Source organism: Protomyctophum bolini (genome assembly GCF_963924005.1).
Source record: "Protomyctophum bolini genome assembly, chromosome: 9".
NCBI classification, from domain to species: domain Eukaryota; kingdom Metazoa; phylum Chordata; class Actinopteri; order Myctophiformes; family Myctophidae; genus Protomyctophum; species Protomyctophum bolini.
The window spans coordinates 38,664,352-38,689,531 of record NC_137870.1 but is presented as its reverse complement, the minus strand read 5'-3'; the positions used below and the strand labels follow the sequence as shown (position 1 = coordinate 38,689,531).

Here is a 25,180-nt window from a genome sequence, read left to right as displayed (position 1 = left end):
TCTTTTTCATGATTCTGAATCCATTCCAAGCATTAGTTTTGCACAAAAAACACTCCTTGATCTAAAAACGGCCATTGCGATCATCACAAATGTGATGAGGTCAGCACATTTTGGGGAATTTGGGCACATTTGGGCTAGTGGCTATGGCCTTTTTTAGCCCAAGGAGTGTTTTTTGTGCAAAACTAATGCTTGAAAACATGTCACATGCTACATAAAGCATAATGAAAATTAGAAAATCTTGCCTTGCATATAGGATGTTAATGGTATGGTCACATAAAAACCCCCATTAAAAAAATTGCTCAATGCCAACAGCCGGTCAGCAAGTGGTCATGAATGTATGTATATAGACAATATTTTAGGCCAATAAAGATATACCAAATTCAAAATTTAAAAAGAAGCCAGCTGCTGGACTATTGAGAAAGATTGCCCACTTTTGCCCTCTAGTGGGCAAAATCTGAGGCTGAACAAGAAGCACCCTTGTGAAAATCAATTCAGCATTGCAACCATTTTCATTGTTTATTTACATAAGATGTTGAATGGTATATTTATATAGCAGGATGACTATAGTGTGTATATATATGTATCTATATCTTATTCTCAACTTCTTGGTCTTCCAACAGATGTCCCCTCGTCTCCGTATAATGTTGACTCTGACTTTGGGTAAGACAAAGCAACAGTACAACATTTTCTGTTTGTTGGAACCCCTTAAAATAAATTAAATTTATATAATATATGTAATCAGCCCTGTTGAATGTTTTTTTCGTGTTTGATTATTAACCAAATTAAACCTTGACCCCTTGTTTTAATTATTGACCAGAAAGGCCAGTGATGGCCACTTTGGAGAATGCTATTCCTCTTTCTGCTACTGCTATGTCTGTAATGAGGAACACTCATCAACTGTTACTGAGTGTCCAGCACTTTGGCTCAACACCCTTGTTTTAAATGTGCTCTATGAATTAATTACATTGGATAGTCAGAAACAAGAGAGCAGTGTTTGACTCATCCTTCATTCCTTGGTGACAGAGATGTTCATTTAAGTAAATAACAAACATTTAGATAAACAGGATAATAAATTGTATGACCATCCATAATTGTATGACCATATAATTATTTTAGTATTCTGAATCCTTCTAGAGTCTAGACTTCTAAAGTCATTAAATACATCCCTAATCAGTGGGATTGAGCCCATGCTGTGAGTGCTTATAGGCAGGAAGTGACAGCTGCCTTCTGCAGATTCAGATTTGTTTGACCTTGATGCCAACATTGTTCCACCTCCCCTTTCCCCTGTTTTTAGTATTGTTAAACCATAGGAAATAAAATGAAATCTTAATTGCAAGCAAGAAGTTGTCTGATGGTATTTGCACCGCTACATTTGGTGCCGAAACCCGGGAGAGAGATCTAAACAAGATCTATCTATGGATGAAGAAGTGAATAACTCACTGGAATACATGGATGCAATATGTGAGAGAAAGACGAGGATAAAACGCATTCTGAGGAGAAATGAGGAAGGAGAAATCGCATCCACGGCCTCGGGAAATAGACCTACAGTGACAAGACAACAGTCCGTCAAACTGCCTAAACTGACCATTGAGAAGTTCACTGGAGATGTGAGTCAATATGGCGAGTCTCAGTAAGTCTGATAAATTCACATATTTAAGTGGCACAGCGGCAATGTAGTCGCGGGATTGGCTTTATCAGACCAGAATTATGACAATGCTAGCCCAAATTTTTTGATTCTCGTAGAGGTTTTTTTTCGATTCTGACGAATCTCTCTAGATTCGTCAGAATCGAAAAAAACCTCTACGAGAATCAAAAAATTTGGGCTATGACAATGCCATTAAAATGCTTACCAGTCGTTTTGGGCGCAAAGATCTAATAATGAATGCCCACATGCAACAAACTGTTAAATCTGACTCCAGTTATAAGGGCCACAGATGTGATTGCATTACGCAAACTGTATGACATTGAGATACAAGTAAGAAGCCTGTAGATTCAATCGGAGTTGTATCCGACACGTATGGAAACGTATTGTGCCCAATTCTCATGAAAATGATACCGGAGGAATCACAGTTATAGGTAAAGAAACGTTGAATATGTACAGTGTTGGGGAGTATTAAGCTACATGTAGCTGAGCTACGTAGCTTAGCTACATTTTGCTGTAGCTTGTGGTAGCTTAGCTACATTCATATTGGTGTACCTCGTCAAGTAGCTCAGCTACTTTTTGGGTCATTTTTGGTAGCTTAGCTACTCAAGTTACAAGCTACAATTTTGGGCAATAACATGAAATAAATATATTCATTTTGACCATTAGTTGCTGTGTTAATTCTTGTACTAGAACCCCCTTTGAAAAATCAAGGACTGTTCCTTTTTCTGATTGCTTTGAGGGCATGTCAGCTCTTGACAAGCCAACAGCTGCCTCTAATTGTTTTATCCTTTCTTTAAATGGGGGAAAATCTGTCTAGAACAGGGGTCTTCAAATGTTGACGATCAAATGTCATCATGTAACAGTTGTTTAGTTATAATGTAGGTGTAGTTATCTCATTATACAAGGGTCTCTTTTTTTACAGTTAAGATGTGTTAACATTGACGATCAAATGCCATGTATAACACACAGTATCCTCAACAGATCCTCTTTTATTTGTGTAAGTCTCTAAGTCTTTTTTTTTAAATAAAACCGTTGAGAGGCATATTTCAGCTGGCATCGTGGCATGTGACTTTTTTGTAGGATATTATATTTTGTTTCATATGCACCGCATGTACATTCTCAATTTAACGCTGAAAAATAAAAAGTAGCTGAGCTACTTTTTCCATGTAGCTGTAGCTTTACAAGCTACATTTCTCCAGGGGTAGCTATGTAGCTTGATCAAGCTACTGCCATGGTGAGCTACTTGTAGCTTTACAAGCTACGCTTTCAAAGTAACTTCCCCAACACTGAATATGTATATGTGTTTGGTTCCAAAACACCCCAGAGAATTACCTGCAGGAAAGTGAAGGCTCGTTTGAGAAATATTAAGAACAATCAAAGCATTGATGTCCATTTATTTGAAACACCCAAGTTGAGCTCTTCTATGATTAAAGCACCAAACGGAAAGATAAGAAGGGACTTGGAAGCATGCAGTCAGCCGGCTGCTGGACTATTGAGAAAGTTTGCCCTCTAGTGGGCAAAATCTGAGGCTGAACAAGAAGCACCCTTGTGGAAATTAATTTAGCATTGCAACCATTTTCATTGTTTAATTACATAAGATGTTGAATGGTATATTTATATAGCAGGATGACTATAGTGTATATATATGTATTTATATCTTATTCTCAACTTCTTGGTCTTCCAACAGATGTCCCCTCGTCTCCGTATAATGTTGGTCTGCATTCTGATGATTACCCTGACTCTGGGTAAGACAAAGCAACAGTACAACATTTTCTGTTTGTTGGAACCCCTTAAAATAAATTAAATTTGTATAATATATGTAATCAGCCCTGTTGAATGTTTTTTCGTGGTTGATTATTAACCAAATTAAACCTTGACCCCTTGTTTTAATTATTGACCAGAAAGGCCAGTGATATGGCCAATAACTTTTTTATTAGAGGACTTTGGAGAATGCTATTCCTCTTTCTGCTACTGCTAGGTCTGAACACTCATCAACTGTTACTGAGTGTCCAGCACTTTGGCTCAACACCCTTGTTTTAAATGTGCTCTATGAATTAATTACATTGGATAGTCAGAAACAAGAGAGCAGTGTTTGACTCATCCTTCATTCCTTGGTGACAGAGATGTTCATTTAAGTAAATAACAAACATTTAGATAAAACAGGATAATAAATTGTATGACCATCCATAATTGTATGACCATATAATTATTTTAGTATTCTGAATCCTTCTAGAGTCTAGACTTCTAAAGTCATTAAATACTGTTAGATGTTGATGTTAGATGGATAGTATTTGACCACAAAATCTCCTGGGGCCTATTTCACGAATCTTGGATTAACTAATCCAGGATATAGGCCAAAGCCAGGCTTTTTAAATCCTGATCTTTACAGCCTGGTTTATTCCGTTCCACTAAAGCCAAGCGAGGCTCAGAATTGGCGGATTTGGCGAGCCGGGCTCAGCAAGCCTCACTTACACGCATTCCTTGAAAAGCCATGATGCCGATCATAGATTTCTTGAGCCTGATTTCTTTGAGCAGTGCAAAGTTAAACACAAGAACAAATGGTAAGTGCCTGCAGTCTCAATATAAAATGTACAATTGAAGGATAAATCACTTATTCACTTATATGCTGCTCACTTTTATTATTATTTTTAGCAATAAAAAAGAAAAACTATGTCTGTGGCACGGGCGGTGGCCCTTCCACACAAGAGTACACCCCAGCAGAGGACCTGGCCCTATCCTTAAATCAAGGCAGGCCTGTGGTGGAAGGGATCCAGGGGGGGACAGCCACAGACTCTGTGCCCCCCGAGCAGTCTACCTCTTTTGTAGCAGGTTGGTATATACATTTGTTCAGTACCCTACTGCTGCACATGCAGAACATAATCAACACCATTCAGTGGTATTATGTGGACTGGCTGATGCAAAGGTCTGACATTATTGTCTTGCAGTGTCCGGAAGGGCCATGGTTTTGATAGAGCCACCAGAAGGAGCCCCAGTGAGTATTCAAATTTAATGACAAGCACCTGTCAAGACTAGGTCAATACCCTAAATTCCACTGTTCCATTGAATCTGCAGATTGAGGGCTTTTCTGAAGAGGAGGACGGGGGGGGGGGGGGGGAGATGAGGAGACTGTCGGTGGTGGAGGTATCATGTCAGATTGTCTATCATCTATTAAATACATATATTTTTAGAAGTCAGTGATGTGGTTGTCATATAAAATATAATTTCCTAACCGGAGGAATCATACCTGCAGCCTTATGACACCCAGCGGGCCAATGCAGTGAGTTGGCCTATATATAACTTAAGGACATTCACCTCCAATTCCTGCTGCATGCCGTACTAATTGACATGTGTTTAACAGACTTCACAGACTGTGAGGAACCTATAATTATGCGAAACACCTGAGGACCCAAATTGAGCTTGGTGAGGTCAACATAGAGTACAGGAGGAAGAAAATGAGGAAGTTGGACCTCGACATTGAGGCAATGGTTAAGTTAACTGGCAAGATCAACCAGCTCTCATGAAACCGGTTGTTATGATTTCACATAACCATGTATAGATGTTAGAGTCAGCTAAATATCCTCCTATTGGTTAAAGGACCAATAGCATGCAGACTGTATATGCTAGACCTTAAAGTGTTGCACCATTTCTGTGTAGAGACTTAAGGTTGAGGCCTTGACCTTAAGCAAACCTATATTTGTTCCATTCTGTACTGTACTTCTGTACTGTACGTCTCACACCTTTGCAAGTAACATCAGAGGTGTTGTTTACGAGAGCGAAGGCAAACTTGCATAGATAGAAGATCTTTCACAGGTGTCGCTATTGTGATACACGTGGTGTATCGAATTTTGTGGACCAGACCCATTTATGAATTCCAATCTAAGCTTCAGAGCACCCCACTCAACTGACACGTCATGCCTCCTCTATTTGAGCGACCACATCAGTCATCAGTCATGCTGGCAAGTGGCAAATACTGAGGACAATGATGGAGATGCTATATATAGGCCTATACTACTGTCTACATTTTTGGGTGAACATTATACACCAAATATGCCTAAATGATAGATCATATCGATCGATAGAGATATAGTTAAACCTGGGTGGCACTGTGAACACTGAATACTGCAGATCAATGATAGGCTCTTTGAATATGTTTTTCTCAAAGCCTGTAGTGTATGCTGTATCTGCCAAAGCTTTAATTAAAATAAAACAAATGGATCTAAAAAGTAATAATTTGTGACTTAAGCGGGCCACATGTTCATCATTTAATGAGCAATGTAGAGAAAAAAATCCACCAATAGGCTAGGTCTATATGCGATCAACTGTTATGATGCTGCATTTCTGTTTGATTCTATTTCTAGATAACTGTTTTCTCACTTGCCATAGTTGCAGTTGCCAATGCGGAACAAAGCTGTTCTGTCAGTTTATTGATTTGAAGGACCCTTAGGACCGCCTTCGTGGGGTTGACCGAAACCTAAATGAGGAATAAACGCTAAGAAAACGAAACCTCGATTGTATAGTTTATTGTGTTTGTGTGAGAGAATTGACTCTCTTGATAAAAAACAAAATAAATCTGCCCTTTTCAGATCATGGCATTTCATCACCAGTCACCGCGCACGTTTGTGAACCCGGTAAGTGCAGAAGTGTGCGTCAGTATAGATTAAAAGTAAAACCCGGTTATCTTTAATATCAAATAACTCAAATAAGTAACGCATGCAACTTTGAGATGCATGGCGGTAGGTTTACCATTTGTTTGCATAGGCTTGTGAAATAAGACTATAGGCTATATGGCTTATATTTTGGAGCTCGGGTAAAACCGTAAAATCCAATTGACTCATACGGAATGACGGAATCCGGGAACATGTCCGGCCAGAACAAATGGGCATGTGATACCGTTATTTTACAAAGCTAAGCTAGCGTAGCCTTGTAAAATAACGGTATCACATATATTTAATTATTTTATATTTACTAGCCTACAATGAGGGGCAAAATACATGTAGGCTACCTTTATTAGGCCTAATATTTCTACATGCTATTAAAAATGTGTTGGGTATTTATTGTGGTCTGATAATCACGTAGGCTATAGGCCTACCTGCATGTTAAAATCATGTCATCTTTCTTTACATGTCATGTAAAGAAAGTCCTCCCCCCACCCTATTTTTGAGGGGCGCTAGCCCCTCCTATATTCAGCTATTTAGTGTAGTCTTACACAAATTAAATTCCCATTGACAATGAATGGAGAATTTACGTCATTTGTAGATGAGCAAATCGGTATTTTTGTCCTACATAAAGATTATTATTCCCATTGACAATGAATGGAGAATGTACGTCATGGACAAGCAAATCGACATGTTACATCATGATGATTTATGATGATAAGAGTGCCCCTCACTTCACACAGGTGTGATTTTTATACTTTACCTTCCCTTTTTTCTAACTGTGTATGATGATTTATTTTCTTGCATAGAAGTGTATATTTGTTTGGGTTGCATGGTTTGTTGAACTCCCTCTGGTGTTGTGGGTGCCTTGCGGAGACCTGTGCCCCGACTAGGAAAACGCTTTCTCTTTCATTTCTCTGACATCACTTAATAGCTTGTATAAAAACTGGCTTTTATGTTCCTTCCAGCCAATCCCCTTCACTGGTGCTATCCATGGTGGTCTGCTAGAGGGGACAATCGTTACCATCAATGGACGAGTCTTACCGGGGGCAGATAAGTGAGTGTGTGTGTGCTGTTTAAGCCCTTTTCTTGTGACAGTGTGGAGGACGGTGCACATCACCTCATCATATCATACTGTACCTCCTTTAAGCCCAACATTATCAAATACCGCCAACTCAATGGAAATGTGCCCAGATGGGACCCACCATCAGCCATGTATAGTCTGCCCTCGTCAATGTCACGAGAATACTACAATGTAATGTCATAAAAAGACAAAGGGTGCAATTGTCATATAACAAAACACATAATGGGAAAGTAAAAGGTCACGACACACCTGTATTCATAACAAAAATAACCCATCGACAAGCTATCGAGACTTTGCAACAGGTTGTGAGTGATCTACTATTTTCGCTGTTTAACTGTTTTGTAATAATGTGTGGTTGCCTTGTCAGAATACCAAAGCACAAAATTGTGTGTGTGTGTGTGTGTGTGTGTGTGTGTGTGTGTGTGTGTGTGTGTGTGTTGATAAGGCCTGTAATACCTCCACCCAGAGCTTAATTCAAGTAACTACAGTTACTTTTCATTGAGCAGATAAAAATTGGAAAATGCCAAAATGATGCTGGCATTTGGAAATTGAAATACATTTTGTAATTCTTTTGTTCTTTTCTGAACTACTGTTTTGGATTATTATAGCCAGCATCAAAAACACAGGTGCCGCAATGTCCATGTAGATACCAGAGGTGTCGCCTAAAACGCTCAAAGAAGCACTTTAAGCACTTTAAACGAAATGAAATATTCTATACAAGAATTGGTTACTATGCCCTCTCTCTCCCTTCTCTCTTTTTAGGTTCCATGTCAATTTTCAATGCGGGACACAGGCCAACGCAGACATCGCTTTCCATTTTAACCCACGATTTGACAGTTTCCTCTCTTATGTGGTCGCCAACACTTCTCGGAATTCACAATGGGAGACTGAAGAGAGGCAGCAGAACCTCTGCCTCTCTGTTTGCTCTAGTTTCAGTCTCACGTTCACAGTCCAAAGTCACGCATATCAGGTTAGTTTCAATACACTGTGTCAGTGACAACAGCACTTATGTAAGGGATGATGTATGGCTGAGTGGTCATTGTTTATAGACAGTGGCGTCGTGGTCGTAGAACGCAGTACCACACCGTGGTACCAGTAAAACTGTGACGTGCACACGCAGGTACGGAACGGAGCGGTGCACGCGCATGCACGCTAGAACGCGTCCGGCCTAGTTTACTGCGAGTGCACGTACGTGCGCGCGACGACGTGCCCGTGGTACTGGGGGGAAAAAATCACCATTATACCACTGTTTATAGATAAATCACCGACAGGCTGATTTATATATAAACAATCACCACTCAGCCATACATTATCCCACGTATTACATGGCTACTTTAATACATACGTTATTAAATTGACCCAAAACAAGGTATTTCCTTGCTTGGTAATGAAAATATTCCATAAGTGTAAAGTATTCCACAAGTTCCATAACTGGCTGGCGTCTGCCCAGTGTTTACATGGCTGCCATGTTGGAAACAGCAGCAAATCAAGCGGGGCACAGCAGGTGCTCCGAGGGTTTTATTAGGCATCGGTCTGTTATAGAGTGGAGCGGTCATTATCCAGAAATAACACACCGCTGAATTCTGCCATTGACTAATCAGAATCAAGCATTCAAACAAGCCATGTAATAAAACACTATAGGTGATAACTTAAATATAATATAATGTATAACTATATTGGTTGACACTTGACAGTAATATAGCACGTTTTATCACATGTTTTTTGTGAAGTAAACCGGGGGGAAGGGGGGATTATTTTAATTGTATTGTTTTGGTATTTCTGTTTTCTGGGTTTTGAATTATTTTATAGTTGCTTCCATCCGTGTTTAGTTGGTTTGACAGCTGTCTGCTCTGTCCAGGTGAGTGCCAATGGAAACTTCTTCATGGAGTATCGACATCGCATCCCATTTCTGAGGGTGGACTCCATATCTGTAGGAGGGAAAGTAGAAGTGGCCTCCATTGCTTTCCAGAACCCTGTGGTGGTAAGAGCACAGTCAAACATAATAAAAACACTGTATTTGTTAGTGGTGGGTATTGCCTGCAATCTCACGATAGATACATATCACGATACAGGCCACGATACGATATTATAATGACCATGTATTTACTACAAGAGCTCTTCTTTATTATTCTGTAGCACAAATACAATAAAACACTTTCAGGCCCACAAGCCACTTCGTGGCTTTATTGTGCACTGCACCTACACCATATGTCAAAACTGCATCGCACCACAAAATCGATATAGCAGCCTCTGTATCGATTCACATATCGATACAGAGTGTATTGATATATTGCCATATCAATTCATTGAACCCACCACTATCCCTAGTGTCTCCGCCAATTTTGAACATCGTCAGCATCTAGTCTGTTTCACGGCAAACTTCAAAACTTGTCAATGGAAGTTTGGCTTTTATTATCGACTTAGAGGTTGGTGCGAGGAATGAGTGGCATACAGTAGGCAGGAAGTGGCCTATCGCATCCTAACCTTGGGCTAGGTCAGGCTTTAATGGTCAGACTTTAATGGTGAAATGTCAGGCTTTTATGGCTGTATGTAAGTAATTAACCTATGTGTATTTGACCCTCAAAGGACAGACATTTTGGTGGAAAGTCAGGTGTAACGCCTGATGTTCGAACTCCGGTCGCCCGTGTGTAAAGCCAAAATCTAATCCACTGACTACTGACTAGCCTAAAGGGGAGATTTCCCACAGTGGCCTATTGCACCCCATGTTAGTGTGCCATTAATCTCCCATTAATGAGCTACACTGTCTGCTACAGTATGTCTCCTCCAATGGCTCTGAGAAAGGAATCACCACAAGGTTGATGATGAACACATTCAAGAAGAACCCATTGTGAGAGTTGTTTTTTTTCTGATTTTCAGGTCCCTCCACAACCCTTCCCTGGTTTTCCTGCCTATCCTCACCCTCAAGCAGGATATCTACCAGCAATGGTAGAGTATTAGCCGTATTCAAGTACTTTTTGACCCCCCATGGTTATGACATTTCGATTTAATGGCGAAATGTCAGGCTTTAATGGCTGTATGTAGCTCCTACTGTGTGTATTTGACCCTCAAAGGACAGATATTTTGGTGGAATGTTGATGGAACGCCTGGGATTCGAAACCTGGTCGCCCGGGTGTAAACTTAAAGCCAACATCGTATCCACTGACTAGCCTAAAGGGGAAATTTCCCCCTTGATAGGTCATCAATCAGAGTCTCTGAGCCACTCCTATTGCACCCTAAGTTAGGGTGCCATTAATATCCCATTAATGAGCTACAGTAATATGGCGCTCATGGCTCTGAGAAAGGAATGATCACAGGTTTGATGATGGAACACATTCAAGATGAACCTATTGCATGTTTTTTTTCTTATGATTTTCAGGTCCCTCCACAACCCTTCCCTGGTTTTCCTGCCTATCCTTATCCAGGATATCTACCAGCTATGTTTGTGAGTATTAACCGTATTCAAGTACTTTTTGACCCCCCAACCTGAACCTATACTGTTTAGCAACAGGTCTTGACTGTAAGAGAAAATAAAGTGATGTAAAGGGAGAAAAGTACAAGTATGAGTGAGCTGCTGTCTATTATCTCCTGTTTGAGGGGGGCATCAATATTTTTAAATCATGACACTCATTGACTGCCAAGAACCAGTTTGGACGAGTTTTGCCCAAAGGCTCAGACTGCCAAGGACGAGTTTATGAGTTTTCTGTTTTTTACACTAGAAGGCGCTCTTGGCGCTCTATGATCCACCGTCCACCCTCCTGGGCAGTGAGACACAAAGACACCATGTGGTCGCAAAAATCTCCTCCGACCTGTCCCCGCGCTAGAGACTTTTCTTTGCCTCATTTCTCTTTCCTGTATCGTTCCACTTTTGGCACGACCACCATTCAATCTCCAATAGGCTCTTACTGCTGAACACATGGATGGTTTTTCAAACAGTTTTTTCACGAACACGCAATGAGCACCTCTCTCATTGCCAACGATCCAGTGTGCGATCATAGTGAATATGAATATTCTGTGACTATACTTAAAGGTGAGTAAAAAAAAAACACATGGATGGCAATGCTGGCAGTCTTGGCTATTTTGGTTAAATATTCTTGGCAGATTTTTATTTTCATGTGAGCATTCTTGGCATATCCAGGCATAAAACCCAAATCAAGAGTTTGACATGAAACCAAATAATGTTAGCAACAAATGGGGCTCGAGTGGTCTAATTGAAAATAATAAAGTTATGTTATGGATCATTGTTGGTCTACTTTCAGTCAACACTCATTTACTGTTGCATTTCTAGGCGGTTCCCTACACGAGTGCCATCAACGGTGGTCTTTATCCTGGTCGGACCATCACTATCCAGGGAGCGGTTAATCCCAGTGCCACAGGGTCTGTCTTAATTATCAATTAATTGAATGTTCAACTTGACCTTGAATCCATGATCCAGTGCACACCTTCTAAAAGAATGTGGGTTTAAGTGGTTAAGAATGCTTGTATACATGAGTACCAGTTTAAACAATCAGGAGAACCTTACCTAAAATAAGATATATTGGAGTTCTGTGTACACAAAACAACAGAAATTGTATGTAGAGGAATAAAGATTTAACGATTTAGGCAGGCTGATTTTCAACAATACAATGTTGGTAGTCTTTTATAGAATAGAGTAATATTACTCAGTATATTACCCGTGTATTGTGGACCTGGGTCCCTCAGGGCTCTATACTTGGTCCCCTCCTTTTCCCCACTCTATCTCTTCACTGAAAAATACAAGCTCACATTACAGGACATTACAATGCAACGCATTGTGAGCTTTTGTATAGATCAGTTATTTTTGATGAATGTTTGTCTGTTTTCGCTGAATATTCACCTACTAAGACCTCGCCAGAATAGGGATTGCCATAGGTTTCACGTGGTTAATTGAGAAGAGAGTACTGTATCAGTAGAAAATGTCGCTTATCCTTATAATAATTCAGCGAATCTCTGAATGTCTGAATGAATGTCACTGACAGCGTGTTATCTCATCATTGGCTGCACCCGTTGTGCATGGTGAGATGTGTGCAAACCGTGTAGTTTATCAGGAGAAGAATACCAAAGGATGCAACATTTATTAGTGAATTAAAAACGCACCGGGCGCAGTACCCCCCCACGGCCACAAGAGGGGGACAAATATCTCACAACGGGTAAGGGCTAGTAATAACAAATACACAAATGATTACTAAATTGATGCTGTGTATACCAACACTTTCCCCACGTGCTTTCTCCTGCAGGTTCAATGTGAACCTTGGCTTTCAGTCTGGCGTCGCTCTGCATTACAACCCACGCTTCAACGAGAACACTGTGGTGCGCAACAGCAAGTATGGCAACGCGTGGGGGAGTGAGGAGCGCTCTGGAGGAATGCCCTTCCAACAAGGGCAGCCATTTACGGTACGGTCACAGCTTATATATCACAGATACATACAGTGGTGGGAAAAGTACTCAAATGTTTTCCTTAACCCATTCTGGGCGGGAACCCCTATTGGTATCTTACCCCCTCAGGCCGGGCACCCATATTTGGGTTCTGTACAGTATTCAAAAATGTAAATTTTTTGATGCTGCTATATAAATATTTGAAGTTTTTCAGAAAACTTAGGTCAGGCTTTAGAAGGCGTTTTTAGAATCGGCCTTAGGCCTAAATGGGTTGGTAAAGTAGCAGTACTGCAATGCATACAGTAAATACTCTGTTACAAGTGAAAGTCTAGAATTTTTATCATTTACTTGAGTAAAAGTACAAACGTATTAATCAAAATCTACAAAGTAACTAACTTTGATGATTTTAATGTTTTCAAATAATATGTTGTTGAGTAAAAGTACAATATTTGCATCTGAGATGTAGTGGAGTAGAAGTAAAAGTATTGGAAATTGCACTCCAGTAAAGTAAAAGTACCTCAAAATGTTACTTAAGTACCGTACTTGAGTAAATGTACTTACTTTACACCACTGGATGACAATACTTGATAAATCATTATGATAACAGAAGATAATTCATGATACAGTACAACACGATGGAGCGAGCCACTATGGATTGGAAACAAGCCCTGGGGGCTTTTTTGTGTTATCCTTTTAGCATCATTGTCTAATTGTACCACTGTAGTTTCAAGATGCAAGATAATACATACTATAACACATGGCAATGCATGCAAGATAATACAATATAACACATGACAATGCAAGATCATACCCCAGCAAGCCAAATGACATCATGATGACGTTATGATGACGTCCTCCGGTGACTCCGGTGACGTTCAGGACTAGGCCAGATCACAGCCCATATGGGGATGATCGTTACGTCATTTCCAGGACGTCTTCACCAGTTGAAATAATATAGCTTATTCTGGGCCAGATCTGACTAGTTACGATATGACTTAAGTTGATCTGGCCTCGATCAGACTCTCTCTCTGATTCATCCAGGGACGTCTGTCTTAGTGGGTAAAATTTATGTTGGTTGAAATCAGGTGATATTCTGGGTCAGATGTGACTATAGTCTTGGTTTGACTTCATCTGGCCCCAATCGAGACGTCACTAATTCGTCCAGGTCCTGACCGTGCTTGCTGGGACATAATAAGATTATACTTGATTCTGTGTGCTAAGAGCTGTTAAAAGGCCATAGATGTGGGAATTTAGTCATCCACAGTGACTATTTTTAGCTAGACTTTTAGAATCGCTCTGCACATTAAAATGCTTTGGAAGTCAATGATAAATCTTCTTCTTTACTTTACTTTACTACATATTTGCACATGAATTACAGAGATTTACTTTGGACTCTCTCTCTTTTAGCTGACCGTATGCTGTGAGGCTCACTCGTACAGGATCGTGGTCAATGGGAACCAGGCACACACCTACAAACATCGCCACACCGTCCTGCAGCAGATCAACATGTTGGAGATTGGTGGAGACGTCACTTTGACTTCTGTTTCGGTATAGGCTTGAGACAGAAATATGTTGCTGGGAGTCTGGGACATTTCAAAGCCATTGTTCAGTTTGGATAAATCAATGTGAAACTTCTTATGACACATATTTTACGTGTATAGCAGCCCTGTGAAATTTGTTCCCTAGTCTTGGAATGATTATTTTGTAAAGTTTTAATGTAAAGGGTTGTATAATTTGTAAAATCCTACTAGTGACTAAAATGTTTAGCAAATATTTAGTTTTTTTGTTATTCTTTTTTTTGTCTTTTACTTTTTATACCAAAATTCATTACTTTTATATGGCATATTAGTCATATAATATATTTAGTAGTGCCTTTTAACTTAAAAAGAATAAATGCCACTGAGGCACTGCTGTGGAACGTTGCCTTTGATGATTTTCTTTTAGGTCGAACAACGTCCAGTAGATTAATTCTATTAGCTTTCAAATAGTATTACATTTTGCTATGTAACAGTCTTTGCTTGTGAATATTTGATGCTTCACCAACATGGTTACTTAGATGCACATGCTGTAAAATGACTTACGGTAATATAGGATGTAACATTCTAAATTAGGAGGAATTAGGGGAGGAATCGTATAATCGTGTGTAGGGTGATCATAACACATACCTGATTCATTTCAGTTACCCCTATCTTTCTCACAACCCACTTTCTACATCGTAATTGCTGCTGTATAATAAACACTAGGTGAAAAAATATTCTAGTTACAGTAGTTGAAATAAGAATAAAAAGTAGACTATAGAAATACAGAAATGTCTTTAATAATAAACAATTTGTATACCACCTTTCATACATAACTGCAGCTCAAAGTGCTTTACAGGGCAGAACAAATAGCAATATAACGAAAGCAGTTAAAACAGTAAAACAATGGCAAAGAACATACAATTTCTTTTTTTTAAAGCATAAAAACGTTTTAAAAAACAACACGCAGAAAATCTCAGAAGTTAAGAGTAGAAACACAGATATTAAAAACTCAACTAAAAGCAAGAGTGAAGAACTTAAGTTTAAGTTCTAATGTTATGTTTTAACAATGTCAATTTGGTCAAATTTGTGAACCGAACAAGCATGAAGAGGCTTCAATAATACGTGAACACATTTAAGTCACGTCCCTTGTGGTAGAAGGTTGACATCCAAGTGTTAAAAACAGTTGAATGTAAGAAAGCATGAAGAGGCATTGTTATGGACTATGAACTGTCTGGATCATGCACTGTGCTGGCACTTCTGACTTCTCTGCCTTATTGACTTAAAGCAGCCTGTAGTAATTTACTTTTATGATGTCTCTCAAATAGATAAGAACCTTGGGTATTATGGGTAAACAACACCTACTGTGAGGAAACGAAACCTACACTACTGACTGAGTTAATAAGTCAGACTACAATGTAGAACCGGTTGATCGCGTCAACTGTACGTGTCACAGTGAACGTAATACTTTTCGGAGGGACAAGTGCACCCACATCCTATTGAAAATCATGGCAGCCTTTCGTCGGGTATGTATGTGTACAGTATGTGTATATTTAATCTGCATGGTCTGCTGTCAGCCTATTGATTTAGCTGTTTTTTTAGGCTGGTCATATACCATACTTTGTTTAGATTGACAATTATATTTCATTGTCAAATGTCTTTATAACTGTTCTTTTGTCAGTACAGTCATTTATTCTTTTCTTTATTCCATATTTCTCATTTGTGTTGTCTCTATGAAAGCTTTGGTCGCCTCTGCACCAATATCTTAACAGCTTCAGAGCAGACTAGCAGAGTGCATGCTTTTATCTGTTCCATGTTAGCTCTTATATAACTTTATTGTATGAAGAATCAAGAGGGATTCGATTTATGTGTCACTTACTCATGCAGGTATGCAAGCAGCAGAATGCAGATTTCAGAAACATTGCTAACACAATTTAACAACAACAAAGAACAAATGTAATCATACTGGATGTAATGAAAACGACGAAATTAGGCTCTAATATAGAAATTAAGTTAAAGTACAGGTAGAATTTCAGTTGTGTTAAACCTCTTAAAACAGGTACAATGTATTGTCAAAATGTGCAATATATCTTTATATCTTTAGCAGTGGTTTAGGGCAGGCGTTAGAAGATAGAGCGCCCGCTTGGGAAATGGAAAATTAGTGTTAGTGTGGAGGTGTCCTTGAGCAAGACACTTGTCTATTCCACTTACAACTAACATTTTTGCTGCGGCAGTATTTTTACAGTTATTTTAATTTGTTGTTTGTTCTTTTGTTCCTTTTTCTGAACCCTGAGTTGTGAAAACAGTGCTTTCCATTTAGCATAATTTTAGCATTAGTAGGATGGTGTTTGTCCTTCACATTTCCTTTTGCTCTAAGTACCTGCTGTCGTATATAACCTGATTCCTACAGGGACCTTCCAGTCATAGGAGTCATAATCAGATGATTGCGGTGCCCTATGTGAGAGTCATCAATGGACTTAACCCAGGAAGGGTCATCATTATTAAGGGATTCGTTAAACAAAATGCTTTAAGGTATGTTACCATGCACAGACATTTTGTAGGCAGGGCCTGGGGCTCAATAAAAAGGTCACTTATACCCTGTAAACTATTCCCAGTTCCCTCTAGTCTGGCCATAGCCTGGCTTTTGCCATAACACTGACACTTCCTCCTCGGTATGATACCGGGGTGGAGGCATCAGTGAATCCACGTTAGCCTGGCAAAAGCCAGGCTATAGGGGAGCCATATTCACAGGGCCACATTCGATTACATTTTTATTTTAACAGGGAAAACACTGCTATGTGACTGCAACCTGCCCAAACAATAATTAACTATACTTTTAAACATCAAAGAACTGTCTATAAACTTGTTCCCCTCTGTTTTCTTGCAGCTTCGCTGTAAACCTACGCTTCAACTTAGGCATTTCACTGCATTACAACCCACGTTTCAGCGACAACGTAGTGGTGCGTAACAGCTTTCTGCAAGACAAGTGGGGGAAAGAAGAGCGCACTGGAGGACTGCCCTTCTTCAGGGGACAGCCCTTTACGGTACAGTCAGTCACAACTACATGATTTAATCACTATCTGTACAATAGATCATCGACCAATCCGCGTGTCTCTCCAATAATTTCCGTTTATCTGTGTGACTGCGAGCAGCTCACCTCGGGCACTGCTTGACCGATTTGTTTTGCATGACACATGCAGGCATAGACATAGTCCCAGCAGGCCAAGGAAGAATGTCCCCACATTTTGTTCTCCCTCATGGTGGCACTATAACAGGCTTCTTCATGTTTTGACCTATAACTCTTGAACCATAGCTTGTACAAGTCTTGCATTCATCTGCCTTTGTTTTTCAGCTGACCATTTGCTGTGAGGCTCAGTCTTTCAGGATTCTGGTCAATGGGCATGAGATACAACACAACTACAACTACCGCCATGCATTTGTCTATGAAATTAACAAGTTGGAGATTGATGGTGACATCAGTTTGACATCTGTTGTGATATAGGCCTCTGATTTACAACATTATCCAGGGTCTGTCAATAACTCTGATGTTGTTTTATAGATCTGACGACCAACACTACACAAAACCCACTGTGTAATTTTAATTCATATTATTATGTTGCCTTCTTAGAGAGGATATTGTTGTGTTGTATGATGGTGTCGCTCCCCCAAAATCTGTTCGTTTATTGGTGTGTGCCAATAAAAAAGTGGAAATGTGAGTACTTTGTCCGCCATTGGTTTGAAAATGTGAGTGTACTGGCTTTTGGGTACAATTTCAATTCCTTTTGATATGAATAATACCATTTGTGTTGGTTCCATTGTATTGTACTGTAAATAAAAATGTCTGGGTTTCCGAGGCTAATTGTATTGTGACCAGGTTGCATCCCAAAAGAGAAGAGTTCACTGGCATCTGAGGCACCAGGCCACTTCTATCTTGTGTGCCATGACAGTATGCACCTGTGAAAGCCACAGTGAAGTCCACACCACAACTAGTGCTGATCTACAGTACATTCTCGTTTACAGTAAATAGAGACTGTTACCAGGAGAGGGGGCTATAACACCCCAAATATGTTTGTTGGAGTGCTCACTGACGAAAAGAATCAGTATGAAAAAATGTCATGCAATAAAGTATCAATCTGTTTGTGTATTGTGTAACTACGTTCTCTGATGAAACAATCAATATCTCATACTGTAAATTGACAGATTACAGCATGCAGTTCTCTACTGTTAGTGTTCTAGACGTATGATATTTCTTATGTTATTATGACACACTATTATTGTTTTTATTATTATTAATTTGATATGAGATCTGATGGAGAATTAGTTCAAAATGTTGCCACCAATGTATTTAAGGGATATTTTATGAAACAAACAAAACTGATAAATGCTTCTATCGATTTAAATTTTATAATGTCATCTCGGCCAGTTTTCACTTATAAAATAGTATTTTAAGTAACCCTTGTCACTGAACAAACACTATCGCAATAATTACTATCAGAATATAAAGCTATAGGCCTTCTTAACACAAAAAGATCACGTACACCACACACGCACACACACACACACACACACACACACACACACACACACACAGCTGTTAATTATTTATCTGCATGCAATACTATAAGTGTTTTTTTTTAACATATGGCAGGCAAGGAGCATTTGTTATACTGCTCATGGAACAAGTGCCCATGTATATATTTTGTATCCTTTGAAATTATCAACAACATTTTCTGCTCTCATAATGTTTAATGAGACATTTACATGATGTATACCTTTACTGGTTAAATAAAGGTTAAATAAATGTAAAAAATAAAGTGTTACACCCTCACACCCTTGTATAGATCATTTTAAAGCGAACATTTTTAACTCAAATCTTTGTTTCTGGAGGTCCCTGACTGACAGCAAACATTTGTAGATGGGGGTCTGTCGCCAAATACATACAGTATGAAGTTGAAGTTGGGGGTCCTTGACATGAAAAACTTAGAGAACCACTCGTGCAATGTATTAAAAAACTACAGATACGTAATACGTATGCATTGTACATAACAACAATAACAACAACAATAATAAAATACCCAATGATCTTTGAAAGTCTACTCTAAACCCTCTGAAGTCATGAATGCCTTGAATGAGAGTTTGGATTCATCTCGAAGAACATGAAGTCAATCAGGAAGCAGGCTCCCAGCATCAGAGCCTTCATCTTCACATCCAAGTCCATGGGGAATTTAATTCCAAAGTTGTCTGCGTCCGTGTAAGCCTCCTGCATGATGCCCCCCCACTGCTTACTGATCTGTCCCACCACCACTGACTCGTCCAGGGACAACAATTCAAAGACTATGTCAGACATGCATCTGCAGTCACAAAACGGCCCCTTTATCTTGAGCTGGGGCTCCCTCCTCTCGTTCAGGAGGGTGAACTTGGGCACGAGAGGGTGCCAGTTCTGCACCACGTAGCCTATGGGGACGTCAGGAGGAATCCTGACTTCCAGCACCTGCAGGCAGCAGGGGAAACAGCACGAACTGCACCGCAGAGGGCGCGTCAGGGTCAAGACTTCGTGGCCCAGGTTGTCCTGGACGTGAATGGTGAAGGCGCGCCCCGGGCCACACTGCATGCTGCAGAGGTCATTCTCCTCCGTGGCCATGAACACCTGCTCGCCGACGTTGTTCTTCACCGTGTAGACGTTGTTCATCTCCCAGCCGATGATCACCTCGGCCATGCTCACTTTCTGGTGAACCAGCAGCTGGTCGGTCTGGGTGAGGTACTCCAGTCCCGGAGGGCAGCCCAGGGGCCGGTCGGGGGCCGGCATCATCATCGGCGGAGGCTGGGCAGATATGTAAGCCGGAGGATTTGGTGCTCCAGGGGTCACAGCAGGCAAGAAGTCTGGAGGGAGTGGCTCGTAGGGCACGTAGCCTGGGGTAACTGGTGCTCCCGGGCCCATTTGTGTTGGGTTCGTTGCACTGTGATCAGGTTGCATCCCAATAGAGTACACACCATCAGAACCCTGGTGTGCCATGATGACAACTTGTGAAAGTCACTGAAAAAAATATATATTGATAATGTGCTAGAATTACTAAATTGTATTTAAGAAAATGTTACTAAACAAATAACAATACTGAATATCTGCTCCTGAATACCACCCATGTCAGCCCATGCATGTGTTAGCTCTGTATTAATTTAGTCATGACCATGTCAATATTTTCTGCTAGCTCTAGTTTACTCCTAATTTCAAATTTGATCCACATATTAAGCAAATGATGATCATGAACGTAAAAACATGAATGCCTTACCGTTTTGTTTATGTGAAGATTCTCCTGAATTCTTAAAGCGTGGCTGTTGCCTCATAGGTATATGACCACAGCACTGAAATATATCCCATTAGGCGAAGAAGACGCCTCTGCCTGCAGTGTGACCCGAGCCAAGGGGGTGTGAGCCCACACTACCTAGCAACCGTTACAGCTCATTGAGCAGAGTCGGGTTACCTATTGGAGAGAATGATCGAAGATGATCAATGAGCAGCCAATAATGAAATTAGAATATGATTACAATAAAGCAGTGGCGTCCGGGGAGTTTCAGGGGGGACCCCAACTAAATTATAGTTTGGAACCAAATGGACCCTTATGGGTCAGTAACTCAGAGAGTGTACAAATGGAACCAAATGGACCCTTTGGTTCCATTTGTACACGCTCAGAGTTAAATTAACATTGATTTTACAATATAAATTGGGGTCCCAGAGATAGAAATGCCATTAAATGGGGGTAGGTAGATTAATATTAATATGCATGTCAAACTGGGGGGGTCCTTGAAATTAAAATGGTTAAGAGTCACTGCTATAGACGTAAAAATCTCTCTTATCTTGTCCCTGGCGTATATTTTCTAATGGGGGTCCGCCGGCTAATGAGTGTCAATTTGGGGGTCCCTGACATGAAGAAAGTTTGGGAACCACTGCAATAAAGTGTTATGTGCGAAATTTGGCTCAAAGTTTGAAAAAAGAAAGGGCAATTAGAAGTCTATAGTCTCACTTTATAAGTTATAAAGGTTGTGCATTTAACATGCATTAGCTCCTCGTAGGGAACTACAAATAAAATATAACTGTCTATATTTAAAGTACTATATACACCCCATCCACATTTTCGTGATTACCCATTGCACTTGAGTATCCATTACCCATCCATTGCATTATTCATTGCACAAGACAAATGATGTCACCACTTCTTTAAGTTCTTTCTTAATAATTACATTTTATCTCATTTCTCTTTCTTTACTATTGACGAAAGTGAAAACTCTAGTATTTAATTGTACATTTCTAGTAACTGCATGCATGATGGTTTCCAGTCAGTGGTGCATTTTAACTACAGTAGGCCTAGACTGAAAACATTTTAGCTGTCAGCCTGCACTTACTCGAATTGGCCAGCAGGAGTCGTCGTGTAACTGTTGTTCAATGATGTGTCGTAGACAGTACAGCGCTGGGAATGGGATCAGCCAGCCAGCTAAGCTAACGTCAGCTAATCACACACAGTGCAGCTGCTTTCATTAGACGCTGCTCTGTTGTGAGAGAGCTGCGCCCATCATCAAACACCCACCACCAGAGGTGCCCATCAATACTGGAAAAAGGCAAGTACTCCCTACATTTAATAAACATGTTGCCTGGCGAGGGAAACATTATGTTTGACTACAGCTATGCTTGCAGGAGGGACGAAGCAGTATGATTATTATTTTTTTGGTAGATTGGTTTTCCAGTAGATCCAAAGTGCTGCTCCTGGATTTTACGTCCAAATGAGTAGGGCAAAGAAGAACGAATGCCTTTCCTTGAGCCAGGGCTAGCTAGTTAGCTGCATTGCTTTAGACTGGAGGCTTCGGCAAATTTATCAATGAAATGTTGTTGGCCAACGCTATGGGCTGCTTTTGCATTTGGCGCAGAAACGTGGGGGTGTTTTTTTGAGGGGGTCCATGCAGTTGCACACTGTTTACATCAGTAACGTTAGCAAGGTGGTGGCTAGGCTAAAAAGCTACTATACATCCAACTGGGCTAACGTTACATCCAGACAGAGCTGTCATGCTTTGTGTCTCCCTCCCTGGATTCTATTCTGGAGTCTGGACCCTCCCGAAGTCAGGGCTCTCTCTCTCTCTCTCCCGGTGTTTTCATGTCACAGTCACAGTGACACTGTTCGCTGATATGAACATATTATGTTTTGGTGTTCATGTAATAGATTAATTTGTCATAATTGTACATGAGAAATAGATAGTGTTTGTTGGTGTTGGAAACTTGGAATGGAACAAGGTGGACCCTCTTGTAAACAAGCGCAATGCTGCATGGGTCGTCCACTCAGTTAACAGTTTTTGTATTGAGTTGTGCTTGAAATGTACTGTAATTCTGCAAACTGTTAATAGATATTTCAATCAATCAATGGCACCTGTTGTGTTTAGTATCAATTAACAACCACACAGCAATGGTCTATTGAGTTGGTTCTACTTTGCTCAATCAATCTCTACATTGGCTATTATAGGTGCAGTTTGATACTTTTTTGTAAGTGTTAAATAGTTCTATGGTGATATTAATAATAGTGTTTGTTTAGTAACGGGGATGTTCTTGCCTCTCCAGTTTTAGAAAATATGTATCGGATAAACAAATGAACTGGAACTCAAAGAGCTTAAACCTTTTAACAAATAACTTTTTATTTAAACGAATTTCAATAGTTCAACAAGGCTACTTCATAATCATTAGTTATTATTTGGTATGCCTGAAAATACATGGCATACATTTGATTAAAGAGTGGCAGATCATACAAACACAAATTACTTACAAAACAACTTACTGTAAACACTTCCAGTAGTGGATGAATCCAAAATACAGTAGATCTTATATTCTAGTTTTATGGGGTGCACACATTTGTGGCCTAGTGGGCATTTATGGAAAATACCATCCAATATCCAAGAAAATATAAATTGATCGTCTATATAGAAAGAAGGAAAAAACTATGAAATAAAATAAAGGAAATCTGTGAAAACTATGGTGAGCATTTAGCAATGCATACAACACGGAAACGTCATAAACAACCAGCTACTTGCTGTCTCTGCTCTTATACTATATTTCTCCAGTGTATTTGTATACTGGGCAACCAAACTAAAATGTTGCTGATGGCCCTATAAGACAGGCTTCCGTCAAATACCATGTCATTGTGGTGGTGCCATGAACGTAAGGTTGACAACAACAAAATGCCAGTTTTATCTTTTTATTATTACATTTTTCGCAGCAACACAAAAAGTGAACAACAATCTCCCATATGAGGCACCACCAGACCAGATCAGTCGCATAGTAGATACATGAATAGGCTACACTACCATCTTACAACTCCCCATCCCACCCACTTTCACAGCATTATACGTGTATTTTATTATAGTTTTGATGACAGCTTGACAGATAACATACGTAGACCAGGGATGGGCAACTTTGACAATGGAGAGGGCCACTATATTTACACACTGTCCAGAGGGACATTTTAAATGAAATCCAGAATATTTTTGTTTGCTATTTTTGAATTGGAATCCTGAAAAGGATATAGTTAATTTCAAATGCATTTAGTTATATACGGTGGTTGTTAACTTTATGAAATAAATACAATACATTGGACATTTTAATACTAGCAATTAGCTGAAGTCAATAATATATTAATGTTCGTATTTTAACCTGCAGGCCGCATTAAGTGACGGTGGGGGCCGCATGTGGCCCCCGGGGCCGCCAGTGGCCCATGTATGACATAGACCATCATAGGTTAGGTTCTAATACAATTGGACAAAAAAATCACACCTGTATGCACTGAGCGGTGCCACTACTATACTGTACGTACTAGGGACCTCCCGTGTGTGTGTGTGTGTGTGTGTGTGTGTGTGTGTGTGTGTGTGTGTGTGTGTGTGTGCGCGCACAACGCTGCTCAACAGTGCCATCCAGCGGTATTGGTGAGGTAATGGCGCTGTCCGTGCTCAGGCATACACACACACACACACACACACACACACACATAGCTGCGTAATGGAGCCATTAGGCAGTGGGCACCGCTCAAAAAAAGATAAGTAGGCTTACTAGGCTATGTATATGAAAAGAAAAACTAAAGGCTAAATAACCAAACAACTAAAATACTGTTTGTCAATTTAGCGTAGCGACTTACGCTGCGTTCACACGGGCAGATGCCATTCATTGTCAATGGAAGCCATCGACATGAAGATGCAAAGATACATTCAAGCTGCTGCAAAACGTCTACAAATGCACTGTGTAGCTTCGCATCTTTGTATCTTTTGCATCTGCCCGTGTGAACGCAGCATTTAATTACTGCATTGATCTCCATCTCAGTGATTTGGGTACAAAGTGTGCCCTCATATGAGAGGCAGTAGGTTGGCTGTAATGTTTTTGTGACCATGAAGCTGGTTGTTTGGGATTCCGTTGTGCTCTACCCTGTGGAGAGAGGGGTCTGAGAATCTCTTGTCTGTCTCTGTGGCATAAAAGCGGCTAATGCAAACCAGATTCAGGGATGTGTATTTGCTTGCCTGCCTCTCTTGGCCTGTGGCAGGAGCCATCTCCCCTTGATTTTTGAGGGTTTGGAAACGTGCATCTCAAATGTGAGCCAGGAATGTGTTTTCTATTCGCCGAGCTCCTTTAATGGGCCTTTGTGGCTGTGATGTGGAATAATTTTTGCCATGTTCACTTAGCAGTTCTTGGTAGACTGTAAAAGTGTTTTGAGGCCCTGAGTGATGTTTTGTCCTTAATCTACTACAGGGGTTGACTGTGTACAAAATGCAGCAGAAAATATGTAGTTGGTTAGTTATTTAATATGTGTTGTAATATGCTCAAGATGGAGAGATTTAGGAAGCAAAGACTAAACCGTAAACATGAGGT

General features: G+C 40.1%; 4 protein-coding genes across 7 annotated transcripts in view; 3 read left to right on the top strand and 1 right to left on the bottom strand.

Annotated features, from left to right (window-relative positions):
• The first annotated feature begins 6,140 nt into the window (after positions 1–6,140).
• Positions 6,141–14,693, top strand: LOC308321690 (galectin-9-like). The gene is made up of 9 exons (XM_080772752.1): positions 6,141–6,273; positions 7,269–7,357; positions 8,147–8,354; positions 9,243–9,365; positions 10,262–10,330; positions 10,761–10,826; positions 11,670–11,758; positions 12,637–12,793; positions 14,183–14,693. Exons 1-9 carry the CDS (start codon positions 6,232–6,234, stop codon positions 14,327–14,329), a joined length of 990 nt encoding a protein of 329 aa, XP_080628878.1. The 5' UTR covers positions 6,141–6,231; the 3' UTR covers positions 14,330–14,693.
• A 1,029-nt stretch (positions 14,694–15,722) lies between these two features.
• On the top strand, positions 15,723–18,117 carry LOC308321691 (galectin-5-like). Its single transcript, XM_080772753.1, has 4 exons — positions 15,723–15,818; positions 16,703–16,824; positions 17,180–17,336; positions 17,645–18,117. The coding sequence occupies exons 1-4, from the start codon at positions 15,801–15,803 to the stop codon at positions 17,792–17,794; spliced, it is 447 nt and encodes a 148-aa protein (XP_080628879.1). The 5' UTR covers positions 15,723–15,800; the 3' UTR covers positions 17,795–18,117.
• A 1,288-nt stretch (positions 18,118–19,405) lies between these two features.
• On the bottom strand, positions 19,406–20,101 carry LOC308321859 (phospholipid scramblase 1-like; the record flags this gene model as incomplete). Its single annotated transcript, XM_080772951.1, has 1 exon — positions 19,406–20,101. One exon carries the CDS (start codon positions 20,099–20,101, stop codon positions 19,406–19,408), a length of 696 nt encoding a protein of 231 aa, XP_080629077.1.
• A 1,711-nt stretch (positions 20,102–21,812) lies between these two features.
• myo18ab (myosin XVIIIA b) overlaps positions 21,813–25,180 on the top strand; it is a 156,400-nt gene continuing 153,032 nt past the window's right edge. For 3 of the 4 annotated variants that reach the window (XM_080773074.1, XM_080773072.1, XM_080773082.1), the window contains exon 1: positions 21,813–21,903. The gene's annotated coding sequence lies outside the window, so the exon portion shown is untranslated. Of the gene's footprint in view, positions 21,904–21,996; positions 22,013–25,180 lie in introns of those variants that run through there. The other variant, XM_080773071.1, reaches the window with a different exon arrangement.